Source organism: Melanerpes formicivorus, unplaced genomic scaffold (assembly GCF_026170545.1).
Source record: "Melanerpes formicivorus ecotype bairdi unplaced genomic scaffold, bMelFor1.0.p_v2 SCAF_2, whole genome shotgun sequence".
Lineage (NCBI taxonomy): Eukaryota > Metazoa > Chordata > Aves > Piciformes > Picidae > Melanerpes > Melanerpes formicivorus.
The window spans coordinates 12254721-12275932 of record NW_027142354.1 but is presented as its reverse complement, the minus strand read 5'-3'; the positions used below and the strand labels follow the sequence as shown (position 1 = coordinate 12275932).

The 21212-nt window shown below is 39.2% G+C and overlaps 1 protein-coding gene across 4 annotated transcripts in view; it reads right to left on the bottom strand.

Moving 5' to 3' along the window:
* Positions 1-21212, bottom strand: part of ADGRG6 (adhesion G protein-coupled receptor G6) — a 118710-nt gene that overhangs the window by 71250 nt on the left and 26248 nt on the right. For all 4 annotated transcript variants that reach the window (XM_068150778.1, XM_068150795.1, XM_068150785.1 and 1 more), the window contains exon 3: positions 990-1331. In XM_068150778.1, the coding sequence (XP_068006879.1) occupies positions 990-1331 (342 nt within the window). The remainder of the gene's footprint in view (positions 1-989; positions 1332-21212) is intronic.

Here is a 21212-nt window from a genome sequence, read left to right as displayed (position 1 = left end):
GCTTGCACTCGAGATCTCTCACTAGCCTTGTTGCCCTTCTCTGGACACATTCAAGTGTCTTAATGTCCTTCTTAAATTGAGGAGCCCAGAAATCGACACAGTACTCAATGTGACCTAACCAGTGCCGAGCACAGGGGCAGAATGACATCCCTGCTCCTGCTGGCCACGCTACTTCTGATACAGGCCAGCATGTCATTGGACTTCTTGGTCACCTGGGCACACTGCTGGCTCGTGTTCAGCTGGCTGTCAACCAGTACCCCCACGTCACTTTCTGCCTGGCTGCTCTCCAGCCACTCCGACCCCAGCCTGTAGCACTGCATGGGGTTTTTGTGACCAAAGTGCAGCACCCAGTACTTGGACTTGTTAAATGCCATCATGTTGCACTCAGCCCATCTGTCCAGCCTGTCAAGGTCCCTCTGCAGACCTCTCCTACCCTCTAACAGATCAACACCTGCCCCCAGCTTGGTGTCATCTGCAAACTTACTAATGATGGACTCAATCTCCTTATCCAGATCATCAATAAGATATTGAACAGGACTGGGCCCAACACTGATCCCTGGGGGACACTACTAGTGACTGTCTACCATCTGGATGTGGCACCATTCACCACCACTCTCTGGGCTCGGCCCTCCAGCTAGTTCCTAACCCAGTGCAGAGTGCTGCTGTCTAAGCCACGGGCTGACAGCTTGGCCAGGAGTTTGCTATGGTGGATGGTGTCAAAGGCCTTGATGAAGTCCAGGTAGACTACATCCACAGCCTTCCCCACAACCACCAGGCAGGTCACCTGATCATAGAAGGAGATCAGGTTGGTGAGGCAGGACCTACCCTTCCTAAATCCATGTTGGCTAACTGTAGTTTTATCCTCCAATCCTCCCCATCCTTCCCTTCTCATGGAGGACTTGATTTCTTTGGGAATTATTGCTCTAATTCTTATAGTATATTTCCTTCTAACATCTCTAAGAGGGATGAAATACTTTGAGTTTACTTACTTCGTACATAGCTGGCATTAAACCCTTTCTTTTGGATACTGAAGTCACTTTTAAATGACACAATCATTTCATTTCCGGTAGAGTTATACGATAATCCTTTGGCAGTGATTCCACAAAGGTTCATTGGGCTTTCCCCATTGTCTAATGTCAGTGAATCATAAATGCAACCTGGAGCCTCCTCGATGTCAAAATCAATGAATGTTAGCTGTATGATGAACCCATGAGGTGCTCGGATGATCCACTTGCATGCTTGACTGTTTGGATAATCACTGGGGAAGCATGGAGAAGTGAAAACTCCAGAGGGATCAGTTAGCACCGTCCTGCAGTCATAGCATCCATAAGCTGGCAAAAAAAACAAACAGAGAAAGGTTGGAAGTCAGGAAGACAACAGGAAAGTAATTGTTAACACAATAACTAGAAGGATTTCTGCAGAGAAAAACAAACAGCTGGCCAGAAGAAAGGCAGAAAAAAGCCTGGTTTCTCGTGAGCAAAATTCTAGAGGAATAAGGATATCAAAGGAATGTTTTACCTAAGAAATTCTACACAAAAGAAATATAAGTTATGCTGCTAAATATTCGTTTGTGAATACCATACAAATCTGCTATGTATATTGACCTGAGACAGACAAAGGGGAAGAAACACTTTTGAATTCAGAAAGGCAAACCAATTATTAAATTGCAACTTCTAAAAGGATGATTGGTATCATTTACATTTTCTAGCTGCTGGTCTGATGCTGACTGGTGGCTATTCCAGCAGCTTTGTGACATGATGTTGTTTCCAGTGGAATGCCCCTGGAATGCAGCAGTACAAGAGATGGGTTGGAGAGCAGCAGAAGCAGCAGCTCTGCAGAGTCCTCGAATGTTAGTCATTGGCATTTCCAGCAAATGATCTCCACATCACCCAGAAGGGTAGCAGTGAGCTACTGGCTTTTGAATCAACAGCAGATTACTGCATTCTTCCCATGCTGACTCAGCTCCATTGACATATTTGCAGCAGTTAGGCTCTAAGAAATTCTTATCCTATTCCTCCTTCTACTTTGGCTTACCTGCTGTGCCACAAGAACTTCAGGCCCCGCTAGTCCCCAGGGTTTTCTTTCTTGTTTGATTTACATTTGCTCATTTACCATATATTTACTTAGTGTGTTATATGAGATAATTACCGTGAATGACTGTTGCTGAAAACTGTAAGTTTGCCAAAGTAGCACTGAACAAACTAGGTGGGAACCGAATATTGCCAACCAATAACTAAAGAAACTAATCATCACATTTATGCTGAATTACTTTGCAAACATTTAATTAGGCCCCAATCCTGTGTAAAGTTCTACAAGTACAAAACAAATAGGACAATGTGAACACGCATTGTGAGTTGCCCAAGTAGAAAAGTTGTCAAGTATAAACTACACATAGAGCAGCTACAAACTAGGAATGAAGACAACAGATTCCTCCAGAGGACCTTTGGTGTTTCTTCCCACTGATTGAGTCTTGATATTGTTCAGTCACATTTAAATAGTGTTTGGCCTAAGCAAATGGACCCTGACTCTGTGAAGTGGCATGGCAAAATCAAAGGCAGTTTATATCTGCAGAGAGAATTGCAAGGTCTATTTCACAGAGGTTTAATAATTTATTACTTGTAAATCACAAATTTGTATGGCCCCAAATAGGTACAAGTTGGTTACATAAAAAATATCAATGAGATGCTTATTTGTTCAAATGAGAAGAAAAAAAAGATTGTCTGAAAGATCTGCAGTTACATTGGGAAGAATTGGTGCTCACAACATTGGAAAACTTGACAAGGAGAGCTTGTTCCTTCTTAATTTCTCTGCAAATCATTACAGTCAGAGGACTATGATCACCTGCTCTAAAACCCTGCTGTTCCATTTATTAAGCAGAGAGAGAGAACATTTATTTATTAGTATGGTGACTATAAATCCTGAAGTTGTATAAAGAGATAATACAGAAGATTTTACACGGATATGTATCAGTTTTCAGAGAGCCACCCTAGACTGAGAGTAGGAGGAACAAGAAAAGCATGCTCAAAGCCAGAAGCTACCACAGCCTCCTAGTCTAGGGTGAGTGAGCCTCTTCAGGGCAAAGCAGCTGTAAGACGGCTCTGGCTGGAGCTGCCTCCAGCTGGAAGGCTCTGTGATTCACGTTCCTGCCTTTGTTATTCTCTAGGATGAGGGCTACAGGGGCTAAGGATCTGGCAGCGTGCCACACCCACTATCCTACTCATTTCTGCCAAGAAATAAATGACACAGAGCTATCTGGGCAGTTGATGTTCCATGTGCAGCCAGATGGTCTTGGACTGAGCTGTTAAGTGATGTAAATACGTATAGGAACATTGCTGTTAATGTACACTCATTCAACCTTGGGCCTCTAAAGTAAATTTTAAAGGAATTATAAAACATTGCCAAACAAGAAAGTATATTCCACTTGTCAGTAAAAGCATATCTCTTAAATTGATAGACTATTACATTTAACCCAAGACTGGAGAAGTCAAATTTGTTCATTAGAAGGAACAGAGGCATTCTTAAGAGAAGCCCGCCTTTATTAGTATTACTGATCACCATCAGCCAAAACAGGACCCAGCTCTTCTATTTATTTCTCTCAAGTACTTAGCATTGTTTCTAAGCTGTGTGGACAACAACCCCAAACCTCAGTACATGTAACAAAAATACTTTTATCCCTGCTCTCTGTCACTGTAAATACTAAACCATAAATGCTACTTACATTACTGTTGCTTTTTTTTCCCTAACTTAAATCTTTTCACTAACATAGTCTCATTTTACTATATACATATTGTTTTGTTGGTTTTACAGATCTAATGCAAAAAAAAAACCCAACCCAACCCAACCCAGCCCCTAAATTTAGGTAGGAAAATAAGTGCTCTAAACTTTACATACACGGAAGAAACAGATTTGGTGAGAAAAATAGTTTACTTTTTTGAAGTGGGTTGGCTCCATTTTGGCAGAGTAGCTATTCTGTCCATGACTGCAATTTGAAGGAGAAATATCCTGTTTTCATGCAAATGTCCACAGTAGTAAGTAAAAAGAAAAGAAAACAAACAACAAAACTATATATAAACAGAACGGTTTTGAATGGAACTTTTTGCACAGCTTCTCAAGAGACAGTTATTTTTCTATAAACACCACCTCTTTTACTCATTAAAGATAAAAAATGCTGTGGCAACCTTAGGCTGTCAGCCAAGCTGACCGATATTTTGCAATCCCATTGGCCCAGAGCAGTTCTGAACTGTGGATACTGAATACTTGTTGCAATACACACCACAAATATTTCTACAAGCAACCTGAGATATTTTATTGATTTTAATGAGAACAAACTTAGGTATGATATTCTTGGTCAGCAATTCCACATATGCAGACTGTGCCTGTCAAGGATTTGTTATCACCCTAGGTCACAGGAAAGTCACTCTCTACATGTATTTTATCAAATAAACCCCTTCATCTTTTCTTCCTGAAACCAGAATGAATACTCTCCCCATATGGTGAAATCAAGTACTTAATTACAGCGTTTCCTACATTGAAAGTTTCACCAGGCAATTAATTCTTCTCCATCATGAGAATACCATGGAGTATGGTTTTCATTTCAAAATCACTTTTTTTTTTTCCCCTGCAGGACTCATACTTCCTATAATAAAAGAATAAGTAAGTATTTAGTATGATACTTCAATGTTACACTGAAAAGGAAAATTAATAATTTGCTCTGGAGTATGTTAAAGCTTTCATCAAAGTTATCTAAGCAATTCACATTGACTTCAGAAGGGGAACTGAATGTAGGGGAAATGTTTTTTCCCTCCTATCATGCTCACTATATAAGGATAAAGTTAGGCATGGAGATAAAGGGGAAAAAGGCAGAAGTTTCCATGTATTTTGAGTTTCTAGTATAAGAAATTAGAGTACTGATTTTCCTTCACTACTTAGTATTTGTAGCAGGTTTTAGATGTCCAAAGCACACTATCAATGACTTAAAACTCCAGCTGGGAAAGCAGTCTGCCAATCCGTCCCACTGTAGAAAATCAAAACCATTAGTATCTAGTGGCTGATGGAAAATTTTAGAATAGAATAGTATTTTTGGTCAAAGCAATTTGGCCATCTTTAATAGGAACTTATTGGTAAAGGCAGGAGTAGTCTACCCTTTCTCATAGCTGCCAATCTTCCTAACCATGAGACCACTCAATCTCTTCTGAATCTCCTGCCTATTCCACATGTATATATATTAATTTCTATGAAGAGGAAAGTACTCTATATTAATTTTTCCTACACCATGCTGAATTGTCTGAAGACTGCCCTAAAGCTAAGGAAGTAGGGGGAACACTATGAGACTCGTTAAAAATTGCACCATACACCCCTCCTCCCCCCCCATATCCCATGGGACAAAATGAATTGCCCAGCTTGTACCAAGTACTGATTTTGTCCCTTCAGAGGCCCAGCACAGAACTGAGAGTATGCACTGAGAGACACAATTTGAAAGTAATTTTCACAAGCCATTTGTGGGCAGCTGAAGCCATGGTCAGACTTGGAGCTGTAACACTGAACTGCAGATCTGGGAAGGAAACATTCTGTATATATTGTCCCATACATTCATACTTCTCTGTTTTTGATTTCTTCTTACATGACTAACACATTCCAGCACTTGCCTCCAAAATCTGTGATGATATTTGTATTTTCCTCTAGCTCCTCACATGTCCCTACTTCTCACCATTGTCATAATTTTCCCCTAAAACTACATCTTTTCCACTTATTTCTCAAGCATTAGTTTTGACTTCTACCTCTCCACCCACTTTAATTTCTGTGCTTGCCCAACCTTGGAGAAATGCTGGACAGTAAAATTTTGCTTGGGCAAGAATTGTTTTAAAAGAGCAAAAGCAGTGCAGCTTGGGGTACTGCTGAGGAAGTTAGGATCAAAACAAAACAGGGTCTCTGAAGAAAATTGCACTTGCAATTTGTGTATTATCCAGTTTGTTTTCACACTAAATTACATCTTGCACTGGATTTTTCTTTTACCATTTGTAGCATGCAGCAGGCCTTCTGTACAGCATTTTCCACCTAAGAGAAGTGTAAAAGACAACATACGCATGGGTTGTGGCAGCAGACACCAATGATAGCCAGTATGGGTTCAATCAACATTAGTGGTATTTTTAGAAGTCCACTAAAAAACTTCTTCATAAAAGTAAGATAGAATGCTGCCGTGTTTCATTTTGGCATGAAAATTAACTCTACTTCTCCCAGTAGGGACAGGACACAACTTTCATATGAAAATGTCGTGAAATAAATCATCATAGCTCTGAGACTGAGTTTTCAGAAAACAAAACAAAGCAGTTCATTTTAACTCTAGTTTCACTCAAGTGAACAATTAAAATCTCCTCTGCCTGACTGAATTAGGCCAGTCCTAAACCATAGAAAATCTTAATTACAGTACCTAAGCACTTTAGACACAAAAAAGCCATGAAGAATTCATTCTAATGTGCTTTCATATAGAGATATGAGAACCTTTAAGCATTTTACATACATTTGAAAAGGTAGCACTTCGAAGGATGGTCATTTTGAACTAAGAGAGTAGAACAGGGAGATGATGCAAGTGTGTGCCAAAGCCCAAAATAGAAGTGAAACCTTACAATCTTTTACTGTGAGAGGATGAAAAAAAAAAACCAACCAATTTTGATGAACATTAGGCAGAAAATTCTTGTTTCATAATAAGGAATTAATTGTTTGGAGGAGAGGAGGTTGTTTCTATTTCAATGATGGCATAACAGAGATATGTCCAAACATTAGGTTAAATGTATTTATGACTCCAAATAGACGGGTGAATGAGGTCAGCAATGGACACACCTGCAGACAAGCAAGAGGAAGGGCCAAACCACCAAGATGTGGGTGGGCTGGAATAGCTACAGAACAAACAAACCCATATTACTCCAATGAGACACAAACACTAAACTCAGAACAACTATCACATGCCAAAGGCTTCAACGGTCACTTATCTTCACTTTAAAAAAATCATTTTGGAAGGGGATCTGTAGATCTACATAAATACCTGTATGCAAAATCTGAGCATATTAATTGCAAGTAAGTGTCATGTCATTCAATATAGACAAAACATAATGCTCTGTTTACTCACTTGTAAGCTAGTTACAAGGAAAGACCTATTCATTATTTTATGCAAAACATTAAGCATGGCACTCTTCTGGAGCCTCTGCACATCAAACTGTGTTGTCTGCTTTCTGCTCAACCCACAATTTCAATGAGATCTGTCTGAGAAAGTGTAAATGAGGAGGTATAGCAGGCTTATTTTTTGCTTCTTTACTTCCTTTCCTAATTGTAGAAGCTGTTTGATCTCACCAAAAGATCCTTATATCGCCAGAGTATGCTGACTTTGATAAAAATTACTCAACACTACACATAATTTAATGTTAGCACGGACTGCAACCCTCAAATTAAACAGAGAATCGTCATTATAACAATTTAAACATCTGGAATTAAAAAGAAGAAAAAAAAAAGAAAAAAAGAAAAAAGGAAGGACAAAAATAAAGGATGAAAACAACAAAAAAGGATTATTTCTGCAATAAAGAGAAGGGAAGTCAGATTCTTATCCTGATGTGTGCAAGGGTTTGTCCATGCACATACAACATTACAGGTCTGAGGTCTACTGGTTGGAAATATGATTTTGCTTGTGTACAGATGTAAATGCTCCCCAATCTGTAACGATAATATGGAATCATTTCTACTTCAGCATTTCTACAATGTGCACAGCCCTAAAGTCACAAAATTCTTGATCAAACTAAAATCTCACAGATGTCAATGGGATTTAGGCATGGACTTAAAATTCAGCAACTGTTTAAATTTTCCTGCACAATGTTGCCTTTTAGCTCTGTATTTGAAACTGCACAGTCCCATCTTCATCCTTGCAGCCCCCTCAAGGCAGAACGGAAGGGCATGATTCTGTAATTGCTGCATATAAAAACCACAGGGGAGGTACTGCACAGACCCAAACAGATACGAAGCCTATGCCATCCTCTCCATTTCCAATAATTTCTTTTCCTCTGAAGGAAAGGAGTAATAACTGGACCAACATATACAAACACCCATTCACGGAGAGAGATCCACTGTTTAACACACAGGTTGCATATGAAAGGCCAGTTACTGTGTGATTAACATGAACCATTTCACACCCATTTAACATCCACAGAGCAATCCATAACCTTCATTCCTTTTCTTGCCACCCCACTGGGCACATTTGAGATTTGCTGCTCACTGAATTTGGCAAGAGCAAGAGGTTGATCTTTTATATCACACTGTTGCAGAAATAGTTCCTTCCAGCCTTTGAATTTTCTTCCCAAGTTACTTACTGCCTAAAGATCAGGAAAGGCAAGGTTTAATTCTAAATCAGTCATGAATGTTCTGTGAGTGTTTGAAAACTATGGAATGTTAGAAGTTGGAAGGGACTTCTGGGATCATGTAGTCCAACCCCCTCTGATGAAGCAGGTTCACCTACATCAGGTTGCATGGGAATCCATTCAAGCGGGTTTTGAATGTCCCCAGAAGGAGATTCCATAACCTGTTCCAGTGCTGTCACCCACAAAGTTTTTCCTTAAATTCAGGTGGCGCTTTCTCTTCTAGTTGGTGTCTATTACCCCTTGTTCTGTCACTGGGCACCACTGGAAAGAGACTGGCCCCATGCTCTTGACACTTGCCCTTTAGATATTTGTAAGTATTGATAATTTCCCCTCCCAGTCTGCTCCTCTCCAGGCTGTAAAGCCCCAAGTCTCTCAGTTTTCCCTTGTTGAGAGAGATGCTCTCGTCCCATAATCATGTTTGTAGACCTCCACTGCACTCTGTACAGTAGTTCTCTGTCTCTCCTGAACTGAGGAGACCAGAACTTGACACAGTACTCCTGATGTAGCCTCAGCAGGGCAGAGTAGATGGGGAGGTCAAAGTCTCTTATTCCCTGCCCTCTGCACTTAAAATTAGAGGCATTCTTCCTGTAGGCAGGGTTCAAACCTGTCCCATCAACTTTTGTCAGTGGGATGCTATATTAATTTCCATCTCTGCAAAGGTGTCAGTAACAGGCTTTTATGCTGGGACAACTTGTGTGTGGAGAAATATATTTCAGCTCACCTTTGAGAGGTTTTAAATTTTCCCAGATACTAAACTGCTGGTGACTAAAATACTTGGCAGTGTAGTGCAGGTTGTAAAAAAAAAAAGACACTCAGTACAGTTTAAATAATTATCTAAAGCATTCTGAAAGATGTAGGATACATAAAACACCCAACAGTTTTTATGTGGAATCACCTGCATAGAGTCAACAGTACTATAGCCAGTTGAATTTTAAAACCAGAAATCTTTCAGGCTCTGTATGAGTGAAACTATCCTGCATAGAGTTGGAACACATAATCAAACACATCTTGCACAATATGAGTATAATAAAGATGTTATTAGAAAGAAATTTTCATCTCTGTGTTATTCTTAGTTTGCAAATGTTACCTTTTTGTTGGTTTGTAAGAAAACACTATTTTAAGCACTATTTAAAACTAAGTTCAAATATCATTCTGCATCTTTCCCATTGCATCATCTGTATAGCACTCCTTGTACCCAGCAGGAATTTAAAGCCTCCATATTCCTGACTGGAAATAGCACATAACCCTGGCAGAGCCTTTTACAATTCAATCAAAGACAAGATTGTGCTCTCACAAAATAATTCAACAATTGGGTTTTGGTCACTGAAGCCAGGAGACAAAGAGAGTACTATGCCCTGGCCAGTCATATCAGCTTGCTTCACATCTTCTTTTGCTGATGCAGTAAGTCCTCCTGCGCACACTTTAAATGACTGAGCCATTTGGCGCACCTAAGGATAATAAAATGGTTTAAAAATAAATCTCCTCATAGGCTAATACATAGATGCAAATGAAAGTGTAACTCTTGCCTGTGAAGTCATGTAATATTCCTTCTTCCTCTTTCTCTAACCCTTATTACTTATGAGATTATTAACAAATTAATTATTTTTTGTCACATAGTACTAGAATTCATTCTCTTTTATAAACACAGAACAAGGCACTTCATAAAGTTACATGTAGCAAATGAAACCTGATAAATGGCAGTATTATGTTATACTGTCAGCATGTGGAAATCCAATTTGAAAAGCGTCAAAGCAAAGAACATACCACTCTGAAAGCCAATAGACAGTTTTTCAAGCTTCCAATATCTAGTAAGACCCCTGAATCTCTCCAGATATATAATAATTGATGACACACAACTGTAAGGAATTGTAAACTTCGCAGCTCATGTTTGGAACTAATCTCAACCAAACGATAAGTATTAATAGCTCCACCTTGATGGTAAGCATGATCCCAAGCTCTGGGACTTGACTGCCTGTGTAGCCACAGCATGAGGCTGACCCTTGGCCAGTCCAGCGAGCTCTCCTTCAGGCAGCCAGTACAATTCAGGCACCACTGCCAACATTCAGTCTGAATACCAGCTATTCTAGTTTTTATAACCATGAGCATCTGCAACATGGCGTGAGCTGGCCTGAGGCAGAGAACAGACCTGAGCGTGTCTCATTTACCAGAACAAAGGTGGCCAGTGCATATGTGGGAAAGGGAGAGAAGCCACATGAGGCAGGGCACTAGACCCTATCTCGTGTATCTTATGTGGGAGCCAATAGAGCAGTTCTCACTGGTTTGGTGGTTCAAACACGTAAATCCGGGAGAAACAGGTGGTATTACATCCTGTTTCTAGCATGATAATCAAAATTATCTTTCAGGATACACTTGAGGTCAGTAACAGTAATAATGCACCCAAAAAAAAAAAAAATCAGGAAGAGCAAAGCTTAATTTTGAAATCTGAGGTTCAGATTAGAAAAACAGAAGTCAGAATAGAACATTACTGACTCAGGAAGCATTTACCATGAACACAGTCAGTAACCACCAGTAGACTTTACACAAAAACCAAGACAGCATAAGCTGATCTGCACTTTGTCATGACACAGCTACATAACACGGGCCTACACCAAGAGAATTTTGGTTTTTTACTTTCTCATCATTAAATGCATAAAACACATTGTAATTCTTAATCACTTGCATAAGGGACATAGATGGATTGGAACTTTACACCTATTTAGGGTTTTATCACTCATACACAGGCTGTTGAGACTTTGGACGGAATGGTTCTGGGAATTCTTGACTCCTTAGGACTTGCCCTCAAAGGGAGTCATCCAGATAATGACACTACTGGCATTTGTTAATATGCCAGATCTGTAAAATGCTGTGACAGAGGTGGAAAGATCAGAGCTCTTTAGTCTCTCAGAGTGGGATCCTAGCAAGATACTGCGATCATAAGAAATTCAGTGTGATTCCAGATATTCTACATGGACCATAGCCCTGTTTTATGCTGGAATTCAGCAGGTATTTCTGTCGGGTTGTCATTGCCACTAAAAGCTCTGACCCCTCTTGATCACTCTAGAACAAACATCCTACCCCCTGACAGCAATCAACTTTACCATACCAGTGACTGGAGCAGGTTTTAAATGATCTGGGAAATTGAGGGAACCAGCTACAATAGACAAAAATACATTCTGAGCCAGGGTGGGGGCCCTGCACTGCTTATTTCCCCTTAGTTGTTTGGTTTTGTGCCAATAAAAATGGAAGTGGAAACAAACATACTGACTGGGTAAATCTGCCCTGACCCACATGAGTGGAGTTCACACTGTAGACAAAGTTATGGATTTCCCCCAGAGGGAGGGGGTAATGTGAAAATCCTGTGTTACACCCATTGTAACTTAAGAATATTTTTTTTGGCATTCCTGTGATAATCTTATAAAAATAACAGAATTGACTTGCTAGTTTTGGCCTGAGTTGGAATTTTTTTCCACAAAGTAGAAGTAGTTTGGGACAAAGAATGGTATTGACAGTTTAGTTTAGATATGCTTAAAAAAACCCCAAAAAACTAGTAAGTATACAGGGTAGTATAACAAGCACATAGGCTTAACACAGGTTATGAGAGAGAGGATGATGTTAGGGAAGGGATAGAGTGGGAATATGTACGGTTTTTGGTGAGATTGCTGTATATAACATAACATTTCAAACTGGTCTGTGTGATTCTGTGTGTGTGATTACACTTCATCACAAATCATGCTGACATTTGCAAAAAGGAGTGGTCATCAAGAATGCTGTATTTTTGTCCACTCCAGCAAGAAGTCCTGGCATCCTGGCTGCTGGGTTTTAGCTGTTTACTTGCTGCGCTGTTACAGAGAGGAACACATCCTCAGGTAGAGTAAATCCTTGTGTAAGCAAGTGTTGTGCTTAGCTGGGAAGCTGTTCAAAAAATATGGTGTGAAAAGAGCTGACAATCTTTCAGTAAGCTATCATTTGTAGGAATTGCAGATCCCACAAAACTGGCTAAAATAATGTTATATCTGGGCACAAGTCATGTTATTAATAGAAGTCATAAGATGCACACAGCAAATATATTTGCTTTACATATACACTGGACACAGACTAAAGAAATTGCTAGGATTCAATTTGTGGGTTGTGCAGTTAAAGTGGAAAACACTGCTTCTTCACTGGGTGCTTTATCCAACAAATCCAACACACACCCAACATCCAAAACAGTCTCTATTTGACCCAAGATGCATTCAACAATTTTTACAGCCTATAAGAGGACAGTTCAATTGCAGACTTGACTTTTCCAGACTGCGGTGTTGGAATACCTTTTCAGGATGCTACTATCTGTATTCTGAATCAGCTTAATTCTTAAACCTTACAAAGATCTGTGGAAAATGGAAGATAGGGGGTTACTCTACTGCTAGTCAGTTACATTCTTCAAGCTTTCTGTTTATAAGCCAAATTTGGGATATGGAAGGCTTTTTTAGAATAAAACTTTATTTATTTAGAATAAACCAAATCAGGTTGGAAGAGACCTTCAAGATCATTGTGTCCAACCCATCAACCAATCCAACCCACCCAAACAGCTAACCCATGGCACCAAGTACCCCATCAAGTCTCCTCCTGAACACCTCCAATGACGGTGACTCCACCACCTCCCCAGGCAGCCCATTCCAATGGGCAATCACTCTTTCTGTATAGAACTTCTTCCTAATATCCAACCTGAACCTCCCCTGGCACAGCCTGAGACTGTGTCCTCTTGTTCTGGTACTGGGTGCCTGGGAGAAGAGATCATCATCCGCCTGTCTACAACCTCCCTTCAGGTAGTTGTAGAGAGTGATAAGGTCACCCCTGAATCTCCTCTTCTCCAGGCTGAGCAACCCCAGCTCCCTCAGTCTTTCCTTTTTTTGGCTATCCCAGAAATTCTGCTGTCAAGTGACGTAGCAGCAGCAGTAGAGGCTGAAGCTATGGTTTGCTGCTGTTTAAGATACAGAAATCATGCACAATTACTTTACACTGGAATCCACTGTTATACTACAATACCAAAGTCTCCTAAATAGACTAGAAAACACTGACTCAAACCCTGTTTTATACAGAGCCTGCCAATCTCCTTTTACTAGTTTTCAACTATCTATTTCAACATTTTTTTGTGCTACTTATTTCAGTACTTCAGTATTTTCTGGGCCCATTAAGATATTAAAAAACAGATCTGTCTCAAGAAGAAGTAATCTGAGGCAAAATGGTTGTGATTTTTTTACCATCACAGAAAATTGGTCATGCCTTTACCTTCGAAAGACAGTAACATATTCAGTATTCACTTACTATTCAATCAGTTTTGCCCAGAGCAAACTGAAAAGATGTTCTGACTAATGATATCAGGTATTGTATACTATCTTTAGTGGATGGATCAGAAGATTGGAAAGGTGTTAGAGCCTCTTTGCTAATTGAAGCTTTTACCTTTCATACTTCATTTATGGACTTGCTGTAAACGGCAAAACCACACAAGTGAGATAAGGAATTACTTCTCTGGAGTTCTGCATTGCTAAGAAAAATAACTCTATGTATAATATAGCAAACTAGTATCTTTTGCAGGGGGAACCTGTGTATATTTTTGCCATGTAGTGTTACTTTGACATCTCTAGTCCTGGATATTTGCTCTATATTCTCGTAGAAACCAATCATTATAATTTTGAATAACGCAAGTGATACAACATGTAGAACTGCTTTCTTATTGTGGTTACTTTTACTGGATGTAAAGATGAAGGGATACCTAGTTCAAAACAGTTAATTCCTTCACTGCTGTATTACTTATTTCTGCCCCTGGTTTGCTGGTCACAGGATCACAGGTTGTTAAGAGGTTGGAAGGAACCTCTGGAGATCATCAAGTCCAACCCCCCTGCGAGAGCAGGACCTCATAACCACATAATCTAGGGCAGATCATACAGGAACATAGCCAGATGGGTCTTGAAAGTCACCAGAGGAGACTTCACAACCTCTCTGTGAAGCCTGTTCCAGTGTTCTGTGACCCTCACAGTAAGTAAGTTCTTCGTCATGTTGAGGTGGAACTTCCTGTGCTGTAGTTTACATCCATTGCCCCTTGCCCTATCACAGGGCACAAGTGAGAAGAGGCTGTCCCTTCCTTCTTGACACCCAGCCTTCATATATTTATAAACATTTATTAAATCCCCTTTTCTCTTCTTCAGACTAAAGAGTCCCAGTTCTCTCAGCCTTTCCTCATACGGCCGTGCTCCAGTCCCTTAAATCATCCTTGTAGTCCTCCGTTGGACTCTCTCAAGTAGAGCCCTGTCCCTCTTGAACTGGGGGGCCCTTCACATAACAGAAGGAAAGAAAACATTATGAACACAGACAGTAAAGTCATATACTGAACAGTCAGTAGTCTCCTCACGGCTTCCATTGAGCTTACAATGACTGATCTTTGTGTGACTACACCTGAACTTTTTATTTTTGCCAGTCTGGGCTATGTGATTTATTTTTGTAACCTCCATCCAGTTCTCCAGCTGCTCTAGCCACTGAACTCCCACTGCAATAAATCAAGAAGTCTCTCTACACATTCAAGTACTTTTTTCCAACTCTATTAGATTTTTCTACTAGCTCCCTAGAGAAAAGTATTCCATGGATCAATGGATTTCAAAGGTAAGAATTTGACTCTGATCAAACTACATGTATTTAATTTCTTCAGGATGGACAGTGAGTGCCCCACTTCTCTTTTCTGCTTCTTTCTTCTTTACTGAAAGCAAGAAAACAAATTCACAAGGGTCAAATCTGAAACAAACAACTAATCTGTGTCTTTTTTGTCAACTATGGCTGCTTAGTGCAAAGCCCCAAAATATTCTCTCTTTAACAAGGAAACTACAATAGGTTTTACTAAGTTTGGCTTGAAAACCTCTGTTTGGTTTCAATATGCTTTGTCTTGTTTTTAATGTTTAATTCTTAACGAACAGATTTCCAGATGATGAAATGATGTATTTTAATATGCCTGCTTACAAACCTAAACTGCTATATTTGTTCAAAACATGTGCAGCATTTAATTATGCAGTACTGGACAGCTTCAAACTCAGATATCAGGAGAAACAAATTCTTCACTGGGAGAGGAATTCTGAAAATAGAGTTACAACTTCATTCTTCCCCAAATCAAAACCATTGAGTTATTATTAGAAGAGCAAGAACCCTTTCTTAGTCCTAACAGAACTTGCTTCACATAAGGAAACTTCATTTTATGTTATGCAATGGTTCTGCAATCGTCAGCATTATTTGGAAACAACATCCAAACCACTTGTCACTTAATGGAAGCTGCAGTTTTACAATTGACTTGGTCTGCAATTTCTGAAACCAAACCAAGCAAATCAACCAAAGGAAACCTCTTTCAAGAATCTGTTATTTACATACAAAGCAGACAGGAAAAGGTATTTTATTAACTCTGGAGACACAATTTAAGGAGGTTTTAAAAGATTAGGAAGTATAGTGACAGGTGCACAGTGTTCCTTGAAATGAGGCAGGAAGTGAGTATGAGAGAACTTTACGGCATCATCCTTCAATAAAGCTAAATGGACAGACTGTTCTCTCTTAATAATGGTGATAGACTAACATTTACAAGTAAGTATTGTACCTTCACTTGACCTCTAACACATTGTACTGCATTTATTGCCTTAACTATTCAATTAATGACAGCCAAGCCCTGGGTTGCTCCCATATTCCTTTTGTCTGAGTCTATTTTATAAACTATTTTTCTGAAATATCTAACTCTGAAGGTGTTTTGTATTCAGCAAAGCTTTGAAGTTCCAGCAAGGCAACATGTCATCATCTCAGAACTTAAAATTGTCATCTCGTTAATTTGTAGCCAATGTTTCTATAAAAACCCATGCTCAGCAATCACTCATGACCATGGTGCTCTCCAGAAGAACAACATTTTCAACACCATTTATCATTACATTTCAGCTGTTCTCAAGGAAAGCCCTTTTAAAATCCACAATGAAAAATGTATCTTCTTGTTTAGAGTCCATTTATCAATTGTCTCTGACTTTGCACCTGAAATATGAACTAACAACAATATGAAAGTAACCATTTAAAATCTGCCATCAGTATTGAATCACAGAATAACAGAATTGTTTTGGTTGGAAAAGACCTCTAAAGTCATTGAGTCCAACCATTAACCTAAACCCATGCACCCATGCCCATTTAAAACATGTCCTGAAGCACCATGGCTACATTTTTTTTTTAAACACCTCCAGGGACAGTGACTCCACCACCTCCTTGGGATGCCTATTCCAACACCTGACCCCTGGACTTGTCGGAGAATCAAACCCGAGTTTGACTTCAAGATTACTATTGCTGACATTTTCAAAGCCTCAGAGACTGAATCTTTCAAGATACTGAGTCAGGGGCTTTCCAATGATGGAACCTGACTGACATCTAAAATAAAACACGCTTAATAAAAAGAGCAAATATGGAAGAGATGCTAATCAAACTCTAATATTCAATACCTGACTTTGAAGTTCCAAGAGTGCTTACAATTCTCCCTGCTTTCACATTACTTACCTTGTATTACAGATTTAATCACAATTACTCTGATTCTGCAAATACTAAAAATCTTCAAGTTTGTGATTTTTGACCTAGCATTTGAACAAGCAATGGTGCAAGCCCAAAGGCTTAAACAAGCCAGCTTGGAGAGTATAAGCATACTTCTCCAAAACAGGGGAAAGATTTTGTCTCCTGATTGTAGATTTACTTTGCAGTAACAGTCAATAAAATAGCTAGCAGCAAACAGCTAAAAGTCAAGTATCTTTTTATTCATGACTACAGGGTTGTGATTACGCAGAGTTAACTGCAAAGTCTGGATGGAGAACTTGAGAGAAATATCTGTGTTATGGTACAGAATGATTAACAGAAAAGCAATTTGCCATGTGTGACAGTTAATAAAAACCATCAAAATATAAAGCGTATGCCAACTGTTACAGCACATGCCATTATGTTAACAGCATTACCCTTTACAATGCTCTGAGTAGCAAGGTATTTAAACTTACCTCACATAACAAAAATAAAACTGTGTTCTTGGGGTTATCTTCACCTAACTCCACATATGCTATGTAAATTATTAATCTGCAAACAGGTTCATAAATGAACCAATCAATGACTTAGCTCATTTAGGACTTTCCTCAATGATTTCCCTACATCGAAAATTCATTTCAGGGGCTAATGAAACCTATCAGTAAAGTGTTCAAAAGCAGTCTGAGGAGACTAGTGGACATAGTTTCTGTCTCCCACATCCTACCACCCTGTCAAGTACAAGTGAATTCTACTAACTGTTGGCACTCAGATGTTATCTTATTGGAGTTCAGATAAATACTTAAAAATGGGAATTCAGGGGTATAAATTTCAAGTTTTGAAGAAGAAAATATGTTTAAACATATTAAATACATATAAACATCCTAATTCTCTTTATTTTAGTTTGAGATGCTAGGCTTACTGGAAGCTTTTCCCCTTTCATGACCTGCAGCCAGATCTAGTTTTAGGCTTCAATCAAAACTCTTAACGCAAAGAAATACTCTCACCATTTGGAGTAGTATTTGTATCAAACCTTATAGACTTAAACATGAAAAACTGCACTTGAAAATATGGGAGCCTCAGAGAGTGACCTGACTGCTGTCTATGTACAACTTCTGAAACAGACATCAATTACCTACTTCATTATCTTAACACACAACATTCATCACAAAAAGTTGCTTAATTTATGCACCTTAAGCTTGGCACTTTTTCACATGGAAAGCATACTACCCCTACGAATGGTTATAATATCTGACCAGAAAACAGCAGGCAACAGAATGGAGAAAGGGCTCCTTATTACTTCATAAATCTACATTGTTAGTTTTGAATCACTATTCAAACTGGTCCCTATCAGGCTTACAGAATTACTAGAAAATCTACACAAACAAGAAGTGAAAACTGACAAATTGTTCCAACAGTGCCACCCTCAATTTCCTAAACATGGGAAGTAATAAAAAAGTGTAAGATAATGCAGAAATCACAGAACATTTTTCAGAGGGAAAGAAAACTATAAATACAAGACCTAATTTGGACAGCATGTTACCTTCATAGAGGAGTTGTCAGAAAAGGCAAGAAGTGGCTTAAAACACAAAACTAACTTTTGTTGGGCTAGTCCTAGCTGTAACACAGTCGTGATAGAAAAGGTACAGCACAGAAAACAAGGTAAGGCACACCACAACACCATTTTGCTTGTGAAATGATTGTGTCACTGTACTTGCACACAAGTGGAACAGGAAAAGGTAGATAAAGTCTGATGAAAAAAACACTGAGAACTGTATCTGACTCTCCTTTTGGAGATATTCAAGATCTGCCTGGATGTGTTCCTGGTATAGGTGATCCTGTTCTGGCAGGGTGGTTTATCTAGATGATCTTTTGAAGTCCTTTACAGCCCCTAACATTCTGTGATTCCCCTAATATTATCTCCTTCTGAATGATATTCTGGATCCTGAGAGTAAGAACATTCCAAAACATCCATCAGGCCACTCTATGGGCAGCACATTAATACTACAATGTGTAAGTTTGAACCTGTTGCACAGATTTGCTAAGACACTGCTCAGCACACATAACATGTTGTCATGCCACAGTGAGGATTCTTTTTTAGCAGGAGTATTTCACTCATGCAAGCAATAGAATCACAGAATGCTATGGCTTGGAAAGGACCTCCAGAGATCATTGAGTCTAACCCCCATGCCAAAGCAGGATCACCTAGGGCCGGCCACATGTGATATATTCAGGCAGGTTTTGAATGTCTCCAGAGGAGACTCCACAGTGTCTCTGGACAGCCTGGTCCAGTGCTCCATCACCCCTGCTGTAATGAAGGCTCTCCTCATGCTGAGGTCAAACCTCCTTCTGGCTTGTACCTGTTGTTCCTTATCCTGTCAGTGGGCACAACTGAAAAGAGACTACCACCTTCATCCTGACACCAACCCTTAGATATTTAGAGATGCTGATAATGATTTCATAACAGGTCTGTGAAAATTAGTCCACTACCAAGGCTATGGGAGAAATAAGCTGGACACACTGTCAGAAAACTGAGGAACAAGAGTCCAAACCAATCATTAAGAAGCACAGAATAAAGAGGATGGAGTCTGTGTAAACAGGAAATAAAGGAAGTCTTGCATTTCACCCTGACCACAGTGTTTAATTACCATGGATAAGAAAAATTAAACAATTCCTTTCACACTACCTACATGCATAACCAAGTGATTATTATATTCTGCATGCTGTCATGTTGACTTAAATCCACATTGCTACAGTCCTGTGACACCATTATTTCCTCAACATGTCAGTAACTAAGCCAGGAGCTGTGATAGACTCCCATGGCAGGAACTGCAGAATTTTCAGATAGATATCTGAGATTTATGGCAGACCTACTGTGCAAAGACTAGGTCTTTGATCAAGAGTTCAGTCAATAAAATTTAGTGACCTCATGTTTTCCTCTAGATTTTTCTATCAAGGAATCTCAGGTAGTAGCTCAACTAAGATACAATCAATATGAAGAGCTCCTTAGTTAGAGAAGTATTCCTTTGTACTCCAGTTTCTTCAGCTGACCCCATTACCAAGGTCTGCAAAACTGCTGCTCCCAATAGTTGAAGAATGACTATACCTATTTTCTCCAAATAGACAGGCAATTACAGATCTCCTAGTTCTTATGAAATCAAACTTATTAAATCAATTTTAGTAATTGTATGGCTGGCAATAGCACCAATCACTGCAAGTTCTTCAGTGAAAGTTACTGAGCTGTATGTGCAAACCAACAAGGAAGTCTTCACTATGCTTCAGGATAGCTTCAGTAGAGCTCTTCCACAGGAAGTATGGAGAAGTTGAGAGATCTTTTAACATCTGCAGATATTAAACCCAATATGAACTTAATACCTGGTCATTTGATCCAGACGTGTTAATTTGGTGCAGCAAAGAAACAGCTGGAAGATTAAAAAGCTGATAACTAATAATTGAATCTCCTGACAATAAGTAGCTTAGGAAAAACTAGACAGTAACATTTTTGTTGTTGGTTTTGTTTGTTTTAAAAAGGAAAAATTAAGACAGTTCCTTTAAATAAATATTTTGTATTACATCAAATATATCAAAACACTTCATTGTTATCACCTGAAGTCAGTTTAAAACAATTACTCAAAAATCTTGCTTTGATTTTTCAAAGAACTTTTCCTCCTTCATCAAAACATTTCAGCTAGAATTTTTACCCTGTCACTTTTCTTCACAACTGATACGCTTTTCAGTTTCAACAAAACCAGAATATTTGGAGAAGGGAAAAAAAAATCCACATAAAAAACCCAACATCACTGTGATTTAATAGCAACTTAATTCCTCATCCAAACAGCTTTCCAGAGATTTTCTTTCCTCTTTGTAGTTTTTTTTAGGTGTTACTATGCAGTAAACTCTTGTGGTTAGACAGAGTGCTGGAGACCCATGTGTAGTCTGAAAAGCCTTCAGGTGTGCTAGACAGCTCTCCTGTGTCTTTCATGATTACAGGGGTTTCTGAATTCCAGGCAGATCCCAACCCATCCTTATTCAGTCTCAAGACTACTCAACCAGAACAGCAAAAACAGGCTCTGGCAGTATACAGTACTAACAGGAATTACAGCGTGTGATAATTGAGTCATTATGACCAGGCTGCAGCAACTACAAAAAGGAAAATTCTTATAACAACTCAGATGGTAACTGCTTACATGTTTTCTTTAGTTTGATTTGGATCAGTTATGAAAATGGCAGACCACTGCTTAATGATTTGCCTAGGACATAGTTGGACAA